Genomic DNA, 18,972 nt, shown 5'->3' with positions numbered 1-18,972 from the left:
CCGTTGCACGAGGTTGGAGCAGCGTCTTCGGTACGTGTGACTTGAGGCTTTATGATTTCATGCAGTCGCAGGGTTTACCAGCTGAGGCATCACAAAAAGAATTTTGCTAGGGAATGAAAGAAATCTAATGGGACAAAGAAAGCCTTCAGCTTTCGTTGCGGTTTATGGCTCGAGTTGACTATACTAAGAATCAAATTACAGGGTCTCTTGGGTAATGTGAAGTTGGCTTTCATGATGATGGTGGCTGCCATGCTCCTGGTTTGAAGGTTTTGCCGGATCCTGTTGGCTCTGTAGACCTGAAATGAAAATTTCAGGTTAGAATGGATTCTTATGCTGGAGATTGAGCTGCAGTTGGAATGAAACATAAAACATAGTTGAGACTTGAGAGCAAAATTATTTGTAGTTGCAGTGCTGATTGATTGTTAAGGCAATTATTGATATAAACTGGACAAGCCACTCAGGCAAGTATTTTCTTCTGTTATCTATCACTTCTTAGATCATAATTGTTGCATTGTAGAACAAACATATTCTGTCATACACTTAGAAACTTCTAATTTGACAAGATACTAATGCACATCGGTTTTAATTTATTAACTAATGGCACTTGTAGATTTTTAAGTGAAATGAAAGCTTAGATTGTTGCAGACAAAGCTACAGCGGAATCCAACCAAAGGAGTGATACAAAACAAGGAAAGTTTAAACACAACTAGGATAAACTTTCAGCAAACAATCGGGTATGTACCAAAGCTGAGCATTTTACTGATCTATGGTCCGACTGCAAACAGCTGACTTTCAATTTAGGTACTAAAAACTAAAAGGTGCATATGACATTAGAGATTTAAGATAACTAAGCTTCAATATGAGACATCACAATGACTTGCTTAAACGAAGATTAATTTAAACATACCTTTCTTCTTTCTTTGCAACATCCTTTCCATCTGATACTTCATCTGATCATGCACATATTAAAAAAAAACCACAATTCAAAATAGGCTTAATAGTGTGGTGTGTCATTTCGATAAAAAAATATAATAATCTCATCTTTAAGATCAATATCAATAGCTAGCACTGCAGCGCCAAAGTATAAGGTTGCTTGAAAAACAACTAGAAACAATCATGGTAGGACGAAGTGTCAAATGAGATGAAAACTGCATGTTATCTACATGGTGAAAATTAAGCTATGTTAACAGATAGAACCTACCTTTTTTCGGAGCAAAAGTGGCATCAGGAAATTGCTGAATGAAACTTCTCAGGTCTGGAGATCCACCTTTACCTACAGTTCAATGGTCAGCAAGTATGTTAACCAAGCAAAATAAAAAGATTAGAGAAAATTCTTCAAGTTCACAGATCCAAAACTCTTTACCAATCAGCAAATAAAATATTTACATACTCGTGATTCATAAATACAAATCACATGAAACACGATAATCAATCAATTAAATGACTTCTAATTGATATCACAATTATGTGTTTGATCAGCCACTGCACATCTATGTCCTTGAGATGAATATTGCTAGCCTACACCCAAGCCCATCAATTTCCCATCTAAAAAGACTCTTTGCAGGAATACAGGCTAGACAATATGTCTAGCATTGATTTCTTGTCATTCCTTAATCTAATTGCTAGTTTGTATCTTCAAATTTAAGATCTCCCCCACAAAGTTACAATTGAGAAATGATCTGGATGGTTTTGATGTGCAGCAGATGTCTTTTGGGACTTTCGTTAATGTCAAAACTTGGGCTATGCATGAGAAACTTCGAGATTTAGAAAAAGGGTGCATATACTAAAATCAAATTTGATTTGAAGGTTTGGCTGCATCTCCTAACCAAGGCATTTCCTGGAATAGAAGAACCATAATTATTAATTTTAAATCCTCATTAGAAGGTGTTATTATTTTGTAGACTCATCCATGTACCTAGCAAAGCTAATAGAACAAATGATTGGTTAGCCAAATCCAGAAGGGCAAACTCTTCTTGTGCTTGGGACTTGGGAACACTTCCAAAATGAGCTTCATCATACATTGACCATTGATTCTTGCTGAGTGTTTTTTTTTTATGTGTTTAATGCATATACAAAGCTTATTCTCTTTTCAAAAGGTTACCAGAAACATAATACTTCCTATTTTGAGAAAATTATGCCTTTGAGTTACCACATTAACCCCTTTTTCACAACCCTGAAACAAACTTTGCCATGAAATGCTTACTTGCCTTCACAATTTGATATCCAGTTGTTGTAAACAATATTAGATTATAAACAAAATAATTTAACGGGCTTAATTCTTGAATCAATTTTAGATCTATTTAGCTTGTCCTACATAACCTCTCTCTGTAACCCACACAAAAAGGAAGGTAAAGAAAAGGAAATCATCATCAACAACCACTATAATCCCTCCCTCAACATTTTTTTTTTCATTTTACCAAGAATGTCATTTGGCCAGATTTGGTTCGGATCTGAAACAAATAATCTTTAGATCCAGGTTTAATATGGAATTTATGTACATCTAGTGGACCCATTTCCATGCCTGATTAGATAAACTTATTAAATACAAATCAGGATTCATACACAATATTTCAGGTCATCAAACTTTACAACTCTAGTTTCTACTGCATTTGGTTAAGCAGGCAGGCACTACAAAGTTCATTTCCTTAGCTTGTCTACATAAATTTTCAGATAGATAAATCAAAATTCTTGCTACAAATCTCCAGTAAATCTACTTATGGGTTTCAAAGCTTAATCTTCCTACATTATGGTTCCAGCACATGCCTTCATGCTAGCCTCACTTCTATTCCCAGATAGAAGAATTCTAGAACATGATTCAAGAGCTTAATTAAGCAGTAGAATGAATTGATAAACAAGATGCTCAAGTAATCTGATGCTATCCTTGGTTAAGCACATTTTGTTTCATCATTTCTTCCAACTAGAGGTAAACTATTAAGGCAAAAGCAAGTGGTTCTTTTTTTGGCTCAAAACACATTAATAAGCATAAGTTGGATTTTCACATTCCTTTTGGATTAAATATGTAAATAACTAAAGAAATGCATCTATTTATCATAAAAAATGGGATTGCAATAATTATCCTTGTACAGACTAGGGACCTTCATAATTCTTTGAAGCAAAAGTCAAAAATCCCTTCTCTAATAGTAATGAATCCTGTAAACAGTTGATATTACAGATAGAGTTTCCTATTGTACATGCAAAACAGTTGGGAAATATATAAATACTGATTTGTCCGTTAAAGAATGAAATAAATTTCAGGAACAAGACATCTAAAATTGTGGTTCTTGGCCAACATCCAATCCACAAGCTAGTAAACATAAGAAAACTAGCTTACCTATGCTCTTGCTTTTTCGAACACCGGACTTCCTTTCCTCTTCCTCTTTCTTCTTCAGAACTTTGTAAAGAATAGATATCAGTAATGCCTCTTAACTAAGTGATGCTGATGCACATTAAGTGATGTTATGGGTTTAGAAGAAAGAGTATCAAAGCAGTCCCTCAGCAGTAATAAAAAATAAAATTAGTAGACAAATGTGTATGCCTGATTATTTACATTACCTTTATGCGTGACTGCATGGATTAAGCCAAAAAAAAAAAAGATCATTACATAACTATATGTTAAGCATCTGAGATGTCCATACAAGACTATATGTTACTACCAAAACCACAAGCAGTTAATCAGATTGCTTGGCATCGGCAAAAGTGCAAGGAGAGGGAAGAATGTGATTGTGTGGCACATGAATTAATGAGGGTGGACTGTTAAATTTGTTTTACAAGCAACCACAAGAGCAATTTGATCCCCCATTAAACATACTTTAGATGATCAAGGAAAAGAAAACCATCAGCATAAATGAGACTGGAACAGAATTCAAATCATGAAAAGCTTCTATAAGTATAAGGAAAACAACAGTGCTTTCAGATTTATTACAACATTGGGCAGCAATTATGACAACATAGACCCAACAACTCAATATTTAGATAGTTAATGTTTTTTGTAATATCTGGTAGTAATTATATTTTATGCCCTATCCAGCAAAAAAACAATCATAACCAGGGTAATCAGATTGAGATAAAAATTATAATTACGTACTTGCAATATTTTGTTTAACAAGTTCACGCCTGGCCTCCAATTCAATCAATTCCTGTAAACATTGACCAACAATTCTATCAGATAATGCAACAAACTAATACATATTTCTATTAAAACTAACTCTTAAGTTAAGATATAGCAAATAATTGAATAATGATGAAGGCAAAAGAAAAACACAAACAAATGCAGTAAATAAATAGGCAGACAGTACAAGTTAGAAAGTTTCAGGCTTCCAGCTATAGCTTGGGAATTTTTATTTGTTCTATGCAGTCACTAATAATGCAGAGGCTGAATAAATGACCCTATAAAACTTCCACTTTGAGATGGCACATAATCATTGGCGCATGAAATTGGTTGATCTTGACTTTTGCTTTTCAATCAGTCAATTAAGCAACATTTCTATTAAGAATTGGAGAGGCATGGCTACATGGGATCATTTATTCAGCTTTTAAAGCAGTACTCTTTCCGTAATTTTTTTCTTAATCCTAGTTTCACTTTTTCCGACAAATATGTATTTTGTCATGACCTCAGGATTGACAGCAGGATACATATGGCATACTTGGACAGTTTATACTACTGTTCTATATAAGTTATTTGAATACTTTAGATCAGTTTGTGATCTGAATAAGCTCTAAAAGTTAATTTTGGTAGAACCTTTGGTAACAAAGTTGTTACCAGAAAATCTATAATTGACCTCCAAAATGCCTGCAAGTAATCACGAGGACCCACTAATCAAGGACATAGAGTATTGGCAATGAAATAGTAGTTAGTGAAAACTTCGCTACGCAAACTTTTATTTGCTAGAGAAGAAAACGATGACAATTTTGGCAACAGAAAACAAATAGAAACTTTTGTCTATCATCTCTGTCAACCACTTAAAACCAGATTAATTGCAGGCATCATAAGTTTGTAGCTGTGAGCTTCAATTAAACACAGTATTAAACTGGTTAGAAACAAGGATAAGCAGTTAAACATGATGGACAATTTTTTGTGCACAATTTTGATATCCATAAATAAAGAAATATAGTATTAACAAATGGAGATATTAAGGATAATAACAATAACATTAATTGACTGCTATTTTGATATTTGACTTTCTTCCACATGTGTCTAGAATGCATCAAGTGCTAAAAGAAATGCAACAAGAGAAGAAGGATATATGAGTAAAAGATGAAGGATAAGAAGTAGAATGATTTGTATTAATTGATGTTTATGTTTCGAAATAAATGAAGCAATTGTTGCCATGGAGATTTAACATAAAGGTGTAATAAGGTTCTGCAAGGGAATGCATCCAGCTCCAAGTGAACATGGTCTATCATAAAAAAAAGGCATGCTTTGTGCAAAAAAAAGAAACAAATCATCCCCGTTGGCAATGTTGGCTTTTCGTTGGTTTTTTTAATCTAAAATTTGATGGAGGATTTGTCGTTTTGAAGAGGCAAGAACAGAGATTCAGGCACCGTGCTGAACTGAGTGAAATGGAGAATCTGAACCATCCCATGAGGAAATGGTGCAGAACCTGTCTCAAAAGAACAAAATCTGTCAAAGGATCTGTTTGGCATGTGCGTCTTTACTTACTCCCAGACCTACCAACCAGACTGAAAATCCAACAAATCATATAGTTGATGTCAATTAAATATTATGTTGACAAATGAACTGTGCTTAATGCTAGATGTCACTCAGCATGCCCCCACACTGCAGGGCCAAACTCCTTGTTAGGAAGAGATAGTGAAGTTTAAAGCTAGCACCTAGGTCCAATCTATTGATTCATTGAGAGACCCAGATTCAGGTAAAGAACAGAAAGCATGATAATACAATTCTTTAAGGACCAAACTTTATTGAGCATATTTAGTGTGATATCTTACAAATTTTCATTTGATGGTTATATTAAAGAGGGAATCTTAGATGTTCCTTGTAATCATTGTATTTCCTTCTTCACCTTCTTGTGGACTGGCTTAGTTTTGTTATGACTTATGAGCATGTCTAGCCTTTCAATTCAAACTGAGGAAAAAGATTACCTTTAGTCCTCTAGCACAACAAATGAGTATCCTAATTGATGAAAAGAAAATGTTCAAGCTTCCACAAAAAGAGTCCAAATACTGTTTCTGTCAAGCAAATTAGTTCTATGTGCTCTTGCCTCTGGAGTTGGAGCTTTCGTTCTTTGGCCATTCAACCAGCAGATCCACTCAACTGAAATCATCATAAACACAGCAACTAGCTTTCAATATTAGTTTATCAAAATTAAGACATTTGTAATGAACTCTGAAATATGATTCTTCCCAACAGGTCGAGGGTGTTCTTGAAATATGAAGATAAACAAGGAATAGTTATTTGACTCACCTGGAATGGATGTGGGATCCTCCTCACCTTTGAAAATCACCCATCTTTTCTCCTTCACTAGTAATATGATAGAATGAAATTAACATAGAAAACAAGGCATGGACATGTCACTCACTCTGTGTTTTTTTTTAAACAAAGTACTTTAAGTGCATTTTATACCTGCAGAAGGCTTTTATCAAGAATGGATTATAGCTTGACACAGCTTCATTTACCAGAATTGTTATTAAGACCACAGTAATGCAACATATAAAGATATTTTTATCCTAACAGATCTAAGTTAAACAGCAACCCCAGATCAAGTTTCCACATAAGATCAAGTAAACATAGAAAAGCAAACACATTCTTTTGATGTAAAAGTACAAAAAGCCAAATAACCTTTACATAGTCACAAATTAATTATTTGGAATATTACAAGCTAGTGAAACCAAACTTGACACTGAAAATATACATCATAATCCATGTTTCATGCAGCAAAATACATTTGGTTGGCCATCCTGACGAATGTTATTAGACAAGGAATTTAAGTGGGAATACTGAACTTGTTAGGTATTAAGTAGATGCAAATCTTGGGTTCCTATGGTCTTAAAGTCTTTCGCAGAACTCAAAGCACATGATAACTAGGAACAAAGGTTATTGCTATCGATAACTATATTAATGACTAAATATAGAAATAACTGCATGCGAAACAATGAAATATTTTAAATAAGTTGGAACTACATAAATAGTCAGTACCGTGCTTTTTTACTTCTTCTAAAGGGTCTATTTGAAACCTAAAGTTTCATATATATACCCCTTTGAAGGCCCAAAAGCATTTTAGTACTTTTAAGTTCTAGAAGTTTTAGAATCTTAATGTTTTGAGGGGCTCAAAATTTTTAATGTTTTGAGGCATATATATGACTTTCATACGTCACTGATGTAAATGCAAATCCTACTTATATATCTAAATAAGCCAAAAGAAACATAAGTGAGACTCAATGAGCTCATGGTCTTGATCTCTGGTTCCACCCCTCTTGCAACGATAACCATGTCATGTGATAGCAGCACTTCACCTCCTTATTTGCTGGCTTGCTGCTATTCTTAAAGCTCCTTGCCGTAGGCAGGATAGGGAAAACCAGCAAACGATTGGATTGTATCTGATTCTTTATTATGTCATGCTTTTTCTCCACCACCAGCTTCTTTTAATCTTCCTTATGTGATACTCTCACCATGATGAGGAAAATCTGCCAATAGAACCCTAGTATCCTAGCATAATAATAGTGTGCCTCTGCCAACAGTTATCCTTGGGACAAATAAGTTACCCGTCCAGGAAATTTTGGCTCCAGTAAGGGGAAAAGAAAGAAAAATCAAGAGCGATTCAGTTGTTTGCATGGGGACCCTTGTTTTAACCACTTCCATGTTTCCCTCTACTAATAATTAAACCACAAATTGTTGCCTGATCCCTTTTTCTACCATATATTTTTTCTGATATGCTCTTTTACATCATAGATTTTTCTTCTGCCAGAATATTTTCTTTGTTGTGTATCTTATATTTATTAAGCAGCAAATCTAAGACTTGATTTGCAGGAAATCACTGATTAGGGCACAAGATATGCATCTGCTATTTCACAATTTTAGAGAAACAGAATGCATCCCTTCTATTCAACAAAATTTTTATCTCAAGTTTTACTTGTGATTACATTATGTATGTGTTGAGGGTAAATTTTACTTGTAAAACCTGATGTTGTGATTACACATTATGTTGTGAAACTTTATGTTGTGATTACACATTATGAGGGTAAATTTTACTTGTAAAACCTGATGTTGTGAAACTTTACTTGTAAAACTTGTAAAGTTTCACAATTTTAGAGAAACAGAATGCATCCCTTCTATTCAACATTATGTTGTGATTACATTTTAGCAAAATCTGATAATAGGTCCATGCAATGTTGAGGGTAAATTTTACTTGTAAAACCTACTACTGCAAGCTTGTATAATTGCATGAGATACTTCATTGCATTTGAGCATCAACTTCTTTGCATTCGTTGTTTGCACACAATTGCATGTCTACTAAGCCAACGGATTGTGGATATCTAATAATTCACCAAATATTTGGCTTTCATATTTGTCATTCTACTGTTTGGACATCTGGATAAGGATTCAAATTAACCGTAGTGCCCCTCTCCAAAAAATATGCAAAAGTTCCAACTTGTATAAATGTCTTCGGTGTATAATTACGGAATCTAAGATTATAATTTCGTCAACAACAAGCCTTGGCTTATTTGTTTAACAGATTGTCGATCGCTTCATAACACATGTACACCAGATCAAAAGATCTCCTGGGTGCAATTTGTGGATAAACCATTACCTCGAAAAGTAATCGCTAATCAATTCGAGAACCAAGCGAGAAAAAGAGATTTAGGGTTGGCTTACTGATTCCGTCGATCTCCTCCACGCGGGTGAAGTAGCGATTGCCGACCTTGTCGACGCCGACCAGCGTCCGGGAGCTGAAGAACCCCAAGAACTTGGAGAAGAGCTTCGACATCCGCGTTCAACCGATCCACGGAGAAAAGGCGAGGTATGAGAAGGGGGAAGAATGGAACGAGAGCAGAGCTGCAATTTGCGCCGCCTCGCTGCTCGGGAGAATTCCCCTGATAGAAAAAAGGCCCGCGGAAAGGTCTCCAATGGTGTAGTCGCCTCTTTCGAGTTGCGGTACTCGCGGACATGGCTAGGCTCGATCGAGTTCCGAGCGTCGTGGTCCATGAGATAAGGTGACGTAAGAAAACCGTAAATCCTGTCTGAATCACACAGGGAATCTTCGTCTGGACCATTTTTAGCAGCCGAACGTACTGTCCCATCACATTCTCTATAACTGCGTGTGCATTAAAATTCCCCCAAATTAGTAATTATTATAGAAATATCTCTAATTGTATTCATAGTCTTCCAATGAGATACTTTTTTACTTTCTGCATTAAATCATACATGAAATGCAATCAATTTCTAGCATCACTCATCAGATGGGCCTTCGTCCATGATACCCATATGTTTTATCTGTACGCATTTAATCCATCGCATATGACAAAAGGTATTTAGTCTCACGTAGGAATCAAGGGCTCATAAGTTTGTCGTGTATCTATTTTTTTGAAGTTTACATGTTCTTCGAAAAGATAAAACCGTATGGGTACACTCATCGTCCAAAATAATTGTACTAATGTCCGATCAATCAAATTATCCTTTATCATATTAGCATTAGAAGAAGAGCTTGAGGCTCGCACCTCAATCAAGCAAACTCACTCCCATGTTGTGCACCTTGACTATGAGTCATTATGATAAAAAAAATATATTATGTGAATTGTATTGACTCATGTGATCATGTCCTAATTCATCGAGTCTATGATTATAAAATAATGATTTATTTTGAAATCGATATCTAAGTCAATATCTTTCTCTATGTCATATTATTCAGATTTAACTAATATATCGATTCAACATATATCATAAGTCACTTACCTTACATATAATTGAATGAATCCCTTAAAAGTAATTATATTATCACTTTATATATATATATATATATATATATATATATATATAGGGGATGAACCTTTAAAAGTACTAATGTGCTGCAGCAAATGCATTTTCCAATTTAATCAACTAAGATGAATCCCACATATGCAAAATAATAATAATGCACAAATATAACATTAATGTAATTTTTAATCCATCTTTTTAGTGGTTTTTGCCTTCACCACCTTTCATCCCCACGTGCCCACGTGCCCACGTGCCTCTTTCATCCTCTTTGGCAGATGAGGCCAGAAAAAGATGCAAACAATCACACAGAAAACACCGTACAGGCAAAAAAAGGCAACAGTCCCGCCCTCCAATTGAATACCACGCAGCCCTACATCGCGTTCCCTCCTTAAAACTCCCGCCTTTGCCGCATCCCCGCTCGCCCTTAAATCCCCTCCCCCACCCTCCTTATCTCGCCCACGAAACCCTCTCCCTCGATCCCGTTTTCCGCCCTTCGATCTCTCTCCCTCCTATGAATCGGAGGATCCGGAGCCCGAACCCCTCGCCCTCGTCCTCCCGGATCGAGGAGCGGCTCCACCGCTTCTTGAAGCCTGGCGCCCTCGCCCGCCTCCGGGACTCCAGGATTAGCAACGCCAGATCCCCCCGATCTGCCGCCCTCCCCCGCCTCTCGCCCCCCTCCTCCCCCTCCCCCGGGCCGTCGCCGCCCGCGGCCGCTCAGATCGAAGGGCTCCTCCCTTGCTTTGCCGCTAGGACCCGCGGCCCGCGGTTCGTCCAGCGGAAGAAGCTCGCCGCCGCCAAGTCCTTCATCTACGCCCCCTCGAGCCCGGAGCTCCCCGATCCCTTCTTTGACGCCTTCGGCGTGGATCTGGTCGCCGCGCACTGAGCTGGGGAGGACCCTGTTGGGGTTCTGATTGTGCGTAGATCTGTGTAATCTTTCCCCTCTAATTGTTTGGTTCTGACAGATCGGGACCTAATAACACCGAGAGTCTAACTTCGCCCTGTGAGTTGGGGTTAGGTTTTTCTTCTTTCTTAGAAGCATTCGAAACCGGATTCTGTGCAGATCTGACGTTGGAAATGCGAAACATGTTTCCTTAGAAAAATACACAACCTTTGTTCTCTCCATAATCCATAGGCGGATCTCTCTGTATGATAGTTTCGGTTCTCATCATGTTTGCTGGAAACTGTGAATCATCACTATTCTTTTTCCGGAACATTGATCTGCAAAGTTGGGACAATTTGAGCAAGTAGCAGCGGTGCCTAAATGCTTATTAATTGCTTATGTGCTTCACAGGAATGCTTATTATTGCTCTTGTTGGCTGCTCTTTGAACTGGACTTCATTACTCATCGGTCGTGTTGGACTGTTAACACACTTTTTGTAGGACAATGATTGGCTAGATGATGTGTTTACTCATAAAGACTCAACAGAAGCTGCCATCTTTGATAAGTAAGACCCTCTTCATACTAAGCAAAGTTCCTGTTGCAATGTTATTATTCTGTCCTCCTCACAATGTAAATAAAACTATCAGTTAATTGCAAGTTTTATTGTGATTATTTGTCTTATGCTACTGCAAGTTTTATCTGTTTGTAGTAATTTTAGAATCTGTTTAACAGAAGCCCATGCCATAGCATCAGTCTGCTTGTGAGAAAAAATGAGTAGAATTCTGTGAGCAAATGTTGTTGGTGTTAAATATTATTAGGCTATTCAATACTTTTTATCTACAAGTACTTCTTGCTCCATAAGAAAGAGTTCTTTTTGCTTATTTGTTAAATCTCATGGATGTTGTGGGATTGTTTGATGAGATGAATGTTCTTGAAGTGTTTGGTCAGGGGTTTAAGTTGCAACTTCATATCTTATTCTGAGGATTGTGTTGCTAGCTGTACCACACTGCTACTTTGTGAATGGAATGTGCAAGGTCATGTGGGATCTTAATAGTGATTGTGGCTTCCATGTGTGTTTAACATATTTATTGTGATTGATTAATATCTAACTTTGAATGCCACTATGTAATTGGAATATGCAAGTTCATCTAGGCTCTTAGTTATGACTGTGGTGTCAATGCATGTTGGAATATTTATCCACTTGTTGGATGTCAACATTGAAATCCATCCGCCAATTGATTACAAATCATACAGAAGTGTCTGAAATGGGACATCATTTAATTTTATTTATTGCAAACAATTCATAATATCAGCATCTTATCTTACTCAAGAAGTCTTGCTTTTTAAAGATATTGCACTATTGACAAATACAGATTACAGAAATGACTTTGTAGTGCAATTAATGTGATTAATCAAGGGTTATTCTCATCTGATTATATATTATAGCTGGTTTTCTTTTCCCTTTTCTACTGGGTATTGTAAATTTAGTCATGTAGTTTATTTGTTCTTTTATGTGAGATACCTACCGGAATATAATTTTGACAGGAGTCTTCTGCCAACAAGTTTTGGAATACTTTCTTCTATCTAATGCTTTGTGCTATCATGTTCTTGTTCCAGTTTCCAAACATTCTTCTCGAAAAAACAACAAAAATGTATAATGCTTGATGTTCGAACAATTGTTCTCATTGTTTAGAATCTTTACTATCAATCTATTCAACCAAACTTGCTTGATTTGAAGTGGCATCTGCTTTATTGCTGATCTATTGTTTTCTTTGTGCTTTCTTGTTAATCCAACTCTCTAGTATTGTAACATACTATGCATGACAAATTCTCTCTGTAGCTCGCTTATCATGCCTATGCAATATTCTTGTGTTGAGTGGCCCCATGGTTCTTGTAGTGGATCTGTTGTGCATGACAAATTCTTTCAGAAAAAAGATTCTATTAAGTTTCTTGAGTGAGTCTAGTGTAGAGCAGTGAAGTACGGGCAAGATTTTATTTCTTGACTGCTATTTCCAACTTCCTTGGTTCATGGTTGTGCAAGTGATCTTCCTAAATGAACATGTTCATAATGAACTGTCTTACCTTTTGAGATACTGTTAGCATTGTAATCTGGCTTGTAATGATCATTTTTAACTTTGGGTAACTCCTTTCTCATGGAGTTCATATCTGAGTAAGGTTTCCATTTTCTTGTATCTTGACTTGCTTATAAATCTTGCAAACAAGACTTGGCTACATAAATGGTTTACATGCCTAGATTCCCAAATTGTTCCTCAGTTTTGGTTGGCCTATGGCATCTATAACACCTACATTGGCTTAAGTCCATGTGGTTTGGCATGTTTCTTAGGGAGCAAATTATAGATCAACAAATTATCTTAGTACACAAATCCAGTGGTTCAATAATACACCGCAGAAAAATATGTCTGTGCTGTGCATATTTTGTCACTACTAATTACTTAGTGTTCCTTCAAAGCCCAAATATATCTTTGTTACAGTTGACTATATACATTGTGCTACTGCTGTTTATCTGATGAAATTTATTGGTTGCTTCACAGGATCATTGTGCTACTGCTGTTTATCTGATGAAATATATTTATATATTTCAGGATCATTAACTTGGAAGAAAAGGTGGTCTATGATTAAACTGCATGACATTTTATACAGACTAGACTGAGAAGACGGTCTATAAAGAGTTTGTTGAATCTGTTGCAATCGTTTTATTGCAGACACCAGTAACAGAACTGAAGCTAAACCATACTACCAGACCAGCGGTTAGAAGGAGCCATAGCCATAGTTGAAGCCACCGTGAGGAGGAATCACCATGCTCCCCTCGGCAGTAGGGACGAAGCCACTGCCACCGGCGTCTCCGGCCATGACAAGGCTCCTCGTCTGCGCCTCGAACACCAGCTGATCCACCCTCCGGGCGGCGTCCCACCGCAGGCTCTCGAGCGCGCCCTGCAGCTGCTCGAGCTCCGCCAGCCCGAGCTCCTCCACGTTGGCGTTTAGCAGGTGGGCCGCGGCGCCCCGCTGTCCCCTCAGCGCGGCCTCCAGCGCCTCCCGCCTCCGCCTCTCCGCCTCGAGCCGCTCGGTCAGCTCCGAGTACTGCCGGTCAAGCTCGTGCACCGCGGACGCCCGCGCGGGGACGAGCATGCGGCGGTCGGCGGAAGCGGCCGCCGCGTGGGGAGGGAGAGGGAGAGGGTGAGGGTGAGGAGGCGGAGCCGGCGCGGGGCCGCGGGAGAGGAAGCGGTCGACAATGGAGTCGACGGAGGGGTGGCCGAAGGAGAAGGGCTTGCCGGCGGGGGAGAAGACGATGAGGGCGAGCTCGGCGCCGCAGAGGACGGAGAGCTCGTTGGCCTTCTTGAATAGGCCGGCGCGGCGCTTGGAGAAGCAGACCTGCCGCGCCTCCTCGCTCTCGATGCGCTTGATCTCGATCTTCTGGCGCCCCATGCTCGTCTTCCTCTTTCTTGGCATCATCATCCGAAGCCAAGCAAAGCGAAACCAAACAAGAGAGAAAGAGAGAGAGAGAGAGAGAGAGAGAGAGAGAGAGGGGTACGTATATATACACGTGCATACTTGGATGGTAGCACAAAACGGTAATACGGGGGGAAAGTATCAATCAATGCGATTTAGTGGAGTAGCTGTCAATTACAATCAAATCAATTAATAATAATAATCAACCAATAATACGGTGGGATTTCCAAATCAGGAGCGGATTCCTCATAACTGATGAGCTTACTATCATTAGTAGGGAGTGTTCATTAGTTAAACCAGTCCTTCAAAATTCATCCCAATGACATCTCCAACTTTCGATCTTTCGAAGGTGATGGTACGTATTAGGTATCAATGGTCGGATGAGGTATTAGATCCTCGATATTTGGATAGCAAACTTAATACATCTCTATTATACTAACTAATATTGTAGGTGTTTCATACGCGTCTCATAAATCCAAATTACAAACTGACAATACCATATGCATCATTTTGTCATCTGACTATTAAAAAGGCAATAGGCATGGCTCCTTATCGAATATGTTTGTTAAAGTTGGGCTCAATCCACTGTTGTGAAGCTTAATCTCATCCTAGATTGGATGGCCCCCAAATAACACAGCTCCCTTACCTCTATGTTTGTTATTTTTATTTCTTTCTAGATTATTTAAGCAAATATGGGTTAATCGAAGGCGTCAGTAAATTTAGAGGCTAATTATAAATTAATTTTTATAATTAATTATATTTAGCATCTCGATCTTTATATTTTCAAAGATTACATTAGGATTCCTATACTCGGTGAAACATTAAAATCTCGATTAAAAATATAATTTTATATGGTTAAAAATTAAGTTAAAGATGTTTTGTTAGAGCAACGAGGTTAAATGTTTTACTTTTCTATGTATAGAGATTTCAATATAACTTTTGAAAATATATGGACCGGAATACTAAAGATATCTAATTATATTGGTAATATATAATTAGTCTTATATTTAGCTAGTAAAGATATTGATAATTTAAAATAAGGTCTTAGGCTTCAATCCCGTCTTTATTATTTATCCTTTATAAAAAAAAACATATTTATTTATATATTTTGAATGAATAAATATAATTTTAATTAAAAATAATATTACATATAGAGAATAGAAAATAGAGTCAATAGGGACAAATGACAAGGGAAAGAAACAACATTTGTACTCCTTGAGCTTAAATAAAATGTAGTGTGTTTCAATGTTCCCACAAATTTCACTACCTTAGTTTGGAACTCAATTCAGTGTTGGGGATTTGAACTCACTCAAAATTCAACTTGGATATATGCTTTCTCGTTGGTGCCCATTTGAATTGTGCTTTAATAACTATTTGAATTTAATTTAAATGGATCAAGAGAGAGACAAAAGAAAAGAAAATTAGTTTTACATATTTATCCTTCAACATTTTTATATTTCTCATAAAACCCTAAAAAATTATAGACTTACAAAATCGCTAACATCCATTCTATAGACCCAAACGAACTACAACCAATCCATGTTATTATTAGATTTAAAAAAATAAATTTTTAAATAATTAACACTCACGTCATCATCTTTATCGTCGTCGTCATCGCTATCATCCGACATAGTTCGCCAACTTTCATAAAATTTGACTAATTAGAATAATTTTTTTTAATGATCTTTTCAGATATATTATTAATGATGTCACCATCTCGATGTGTCATCTTTGATTATTTCATTAAAGAACTATATGACGTTTTTCTTAAGACACTATGTAAGTTTTTTTTTAATTTATTTATTAATATAAGTGAATTAATCCATAAGCTTAACTGACATCATCTTATTTATATTCTCCTATCTGTATGAGTAAGAGATGCCTAAAAAAAATAAGAAGTTAAATCGATAATACATATCTTAATATTTTTGTCAATACTATTGCGTATAAACACTTAAAAAGTTATGGGACATCAGATGATGCAAACATCGAAGTGGATGTGCAGTGCTCACTATCAACTGCCTAACATTATGCTGACCGCATGGATAGATGTCTTGTCAATCCACCATGCAATTATCCACACGAGGAGAGAGAGAGAGAGAGAGAGAGAGTCGTAACTATCATGCAATTATCCATGCTTGGATATATGTCTATCATTCAACCATTACCAACATGGAATTCTGATTTGATGCCTATTAAGTTGACTAAGTAACAATCCTTAACTAAAAACTAAAAATTCTCCCCCACAAGTCTCCTAAATCATCCACTCTTTTGCGAATCCTAATTCTCCATTAAAAAAAACAATTCAAACTATTTATCTTCTTTTATTATCCATCTAAGACGTGGCACTTTGGAGTCTTCTGCTTTAAAATGATTCACAACATTTGCCTTCGTCACTCGTGACATGGGAGCAGGAAGAATCCAACCCACCATCCCAAAGCAATCCATTATTGTTATTCGTGTTTGAATGATCTCAACATCTTTTCTGTGATATTACATACCAAAGTTTGATCCTAACATAATTTTCTGTGATATTATATTCGATCCCATCCCATTGTTTAACAACGGGGAGCAAACTCATTCATCAGATTTGAGTCACCCATTTAGAGAAATATATGACATGATGTGACATATGAATCTCCATCGATTTATGATCTGTCGTTACGTAATCATAAATCACATTGATGATTATTTAAATAGAAATAAAAGGGGAGAAACAATAATTATTTTGTCGCTAATTCATTGTGTTCGGCCATAAAAAGGCTTGTGGTGATACGTAGAACATGTTTTTGTTTTCTGTTTTTTGTTTTGGTTTCCCGATGGGTGACACCGAGCCGAGAAAGTGTTTTCTTTTCAGGTGAGTTGTACTTGGGGACTCACAACACGTCGTGAGAAGTTGCTCGATTTGATCTCAAGGAAAGGAATGCATATGAGGCTGATGATAGAACATGATTCGGTGTCAAAATCATTTCATAATCGTAATCGTCCGGGAACACTCCACACATAAATAATAGAAAATAAGAGTTCACAACACGAGGTTGTGTTGCAGAAATAAAATATATGAGATTGCATTTGTTCTCGATTTGAGTTTGGCCCTTTCTTTATTTTTAGCAAAAACCTATTGTTTTGTTTTTACTCCATGAATAATAAATCGTAATGGATCGAAGTTTTTATTAGGTATGATAATGATAAACTCTACTCGATAATTATATCATATAATATTAAAATATTATGACATCGAAAGTGGATGATCTTAATATCTAGTTCATTGAGTATGTCATAAATAACTCAAATATTTTAAAATAAAAAAATATTAAAATATATCCGATTATTATATCATAAGAGTGATTTGGATTGAGGTGTCGATCAAAGACTAATCTTCTCCAATCGACCAATAATAATATTGCATTTACGTCGCCGTCTACAGTACTTGAGAAGAGAAAATATTCGATATATGGTGTCCTTTGCATTTATGATCTCCACCTCCAACCAATCTGGAGTTCTTCTTCGTCTTCGTCTTCTTCTTCTTCGTCATGTTTTGTGTATGGTTTTCGTTAATCTTCTCCAAGAAAAATCAACGTCCGTAGAACTAACTGCTCGTACTGCGTCTGCCACTCCAAACATGGTGGAACAGTAACATTGAAAAACCAAAGCTGCGAGGAGAGCTACATGTAGCAGCAACATAGCCATTAAAGAACCTTAAAGCAAGCGCCCCTCCTTCCTACTTGTCCCACACACGAGGAACTCGTGCTCTCTCTCTCTCTCTCTCTATCTCTGTCTCTCGATCTATAAAGGACTGTGTGTGGGGAGGCGTACCAGCCCTCTTATCGGCGACCGTTGATCCTTCCCGCCATGACCGCCACCGATCTGCTGCTGCTGTTCGTATCGCTAGGCAGCGTCGACCGCTGTGACACCGAGCTCAGCCTCAGCCTGAGCCTGAGCCCCGGTGGCGTGTATCATCACGGCTCCGACGTATCTGCCGGTTCCAGCAGGTACCTACCCGTACGTTCACGTTCGCTCTGCCTTCGAGCTTGTTGTTTCGGCGCCATGGTTCTTCTCGTGTTTGCAGGAGCGCGGAGGAGAAGGCAGCAGCGCAGCAGCCGATCACCATATTCTACAACGGCCAGATGTGCGTCTGCGACGTCACGGAGGTTCAGGTAGGTCTTCGACAGTCGGAGCGACCCGAGACGGCGGAGCTCACCACCGAGAGGTGTCGTGCTGCATGCAGGCGAGGGCGATCATAAGCGCGGCCGAGCGAGAGACGGAGGACGCCGAGGCGAAGAAGCAGAGCGATCGGAGACCCGACTCCTCCTCCCTCCCTCCTCCACCCGCACCGGCGCCGCCGCGGGTGCTGAACCGAAGCCTGTCGATGAAGCGGTCGCTGCAGAGGTTTCTGCAGAACAGGAAGACGAGGGCGGTCTACTCCTCCCCCCCTTACGACGGTGCAGCAGTCTAGACTTCGTCTCAAGGAAGCGTACGTTGTTCGCCGGTCAGCGACGGCCAACTCTCGAGCATCAAAGGAACCAATTGGAATGGATCCAAATGCTAATTCCGGCGAAATTGGCCGAAATATTTCCCATGTAGTTCGATTGTGATGATACGACTGTAATATATGCACCGAACACACTGTAGATTATGGATGAAATCGACTCTTAAATCGATTGAAGTCCTTTCGATCCGAGCTCGATTCGAGCCC

At 37.9% G+C, this 18,972-nt stretch overlaps 4 protein-coding genes across 4 annotated transcripts; 2 read left to right on the top strand and 2 right to left on the bottom strand.

The window, feature by feature from the left end:
• Positions 1-85: 85 nt before the first annotated feature.
• Positions 86-9,104, bottom strand: LOC103993614 (uncharacterized). Its single transcript, XM_009413743.3, has 8 exons — positions 8,831-9,104; positions 6,422-6,478; positions 6,219-6,271; positions 4,085-4,136; positions 3,332-3,391; positions 1,202-1,273; positions 908-950; positions 86-296 (listed from the first exon to the last, which is right to left on the bottom strand). The coding sequence occupies exons 1-8, from the start codon at positions 8,940-8,942 to the stop codon at positions 230-232; spliced, it is 516 nt and encodes a 171-aa protein (XP_009412018.2). The 5' UTR covers positions 8,943-9,104; the 3' UTR covers positions 86-229.
• A 1,276-nt stretch (positions 9,105-10,380) lies between these two features.
• Positions 10,381-11,414, top strand: LOC135618398 (uncharacterized). Its single transcript, XM_065119285.1, has one exon. It carries the CDS (start codon positions 10,440-10,442, stop codon positions 10,809-10,811), a length of 372 nt encoding a protein of 123 aa, XP_064975357.1. The 5' UTR covers positions 10,381-10,439; the 3' UTR covers positions 10,812-11,414.
• A 2,014-nt stretch (positions 11,415-13,428) lies between these two features.
• Positions 13,429-14,314, bottom strand: LOC103994304 (agamous-like MADS-box protein AGL62). Its single transcript, XM_009414630.3, has one exon. The coding sequence runs from the start codon at positions 14,280-14,282 to the stop codon at positions 13,578-13,580; it is 705 nt and encodes a 234-aa protein (XP_009412905.2). The 5' UTR covers positions 14,283-14,314; the 3' UTR covers positions 13,429-13,577.
• Positions 14,315-17,776: 3,462 nt separating this feature from the next.
• Positions 17,777-18,938, top strand: LOC103993617 (protein TIFY 5A). The gene is made up of 3 exons (XM_009413748.3): positions 17,777-18,268; positions 18,346-18,433; positions 18,505-18,938. Exons 1-3 carry the CDS (start codon positions 18,129-18,131, stop codon positions 18,730-18,732), a joined length of 456 nt encoding a protein of 151 aa, XP_009412023.2. The 5' UTR covers positions 17,777-18,128; the 3' UTR covers positions 18,733-18,938.
• The last annotated feature ends 34 nt before the right edge of the window (positions 18,939-18,972 follow it).

This window comes from Musa acuminata, chromosome BXJ2-8 (assembly GCF_036884655.1).
Source record: "Musa acuminata AAA Group cultivar baxijiao chromosome BXJ2-8, Cavendish_Baxijiao_AAA, whole genome shotgun sequence".
Classification (NCBI taxonomy): Eukaryota; Viridiplantae; Streptophyta; class Magnoliopsida; order Zingiberales; family Musaceae; genus Musa; species Musa acuminata.
This window is presented reverse-complemented; position numbering and strand designations above follow the sequence as displayed.

What these genes read in the sequence shown, in the direction of transcription:
- LOC103993614 (XM_009413743.3), bottom strand. Translation starts at nt 8,942, where the DNA reads ATGTCGAAGCTCTTCTCCAAGTTCTTGGGGTTCTTCAGCTCCCGGACG. An exon ending in TGTTAAACAAAATATTGCAA is followed by an intron (nt 3,392 to 4,084) that starts GTACGTAATTAT and finishes TTCTTTACAAAG; the next exon opens with TTCTGAAGAAGAAAGAGGAA. An exon ending in CACTTTTGCTCCGAAAAAAG is followed by an intron (nt 951 to 1,201) that starts GTAGGTTCTATC and finishes GTGCATGATCAG; the next exon opens with ATGAAGTATCAGATGGAAAG.
- LOC135618398 (XM_065119285.1), top strand. Translation starts at nt 10,440, where the DNA reads ATGAATCGGAGGATCCGGAGCCCGAACCCCTCGCCCTCGTCCTCCCGG.
- LOC103994304 (XM_009414630.3), bottom strand. Translation starts at nt 14,282, where the DNA reads ATGATGATGCCAAGAAAGAGGAAGACGAGCATGGGGCGCCAGAAGATC.
- LOC103993617 (XM_009413748.3), top strand. Translation starts at nt 18,129, where the DNA reads ATGACCGCCACCGATCTGCTGCTGCTGTTCGTATCGCTAGGCAGCGTC. An exon ending in GTATCTGCCGGTTCCAGCAG is followed by an intron (nt 18,269 to 18,345) that starts GTACCTACCCGT and finishes TCGTGTTTGCAG; the next exon opens with GAGCGCGGAGGAGAAGGCAG. An exon ending in GCGACGTCACGGAGGTTCAG is followed by an intron (nt 18,434 to 18,504) that starts GTAGGTCTTCGA and finishes TGCTGCATGCAG; the next exon opens with GCGAGGGCGATCATAAGCGC.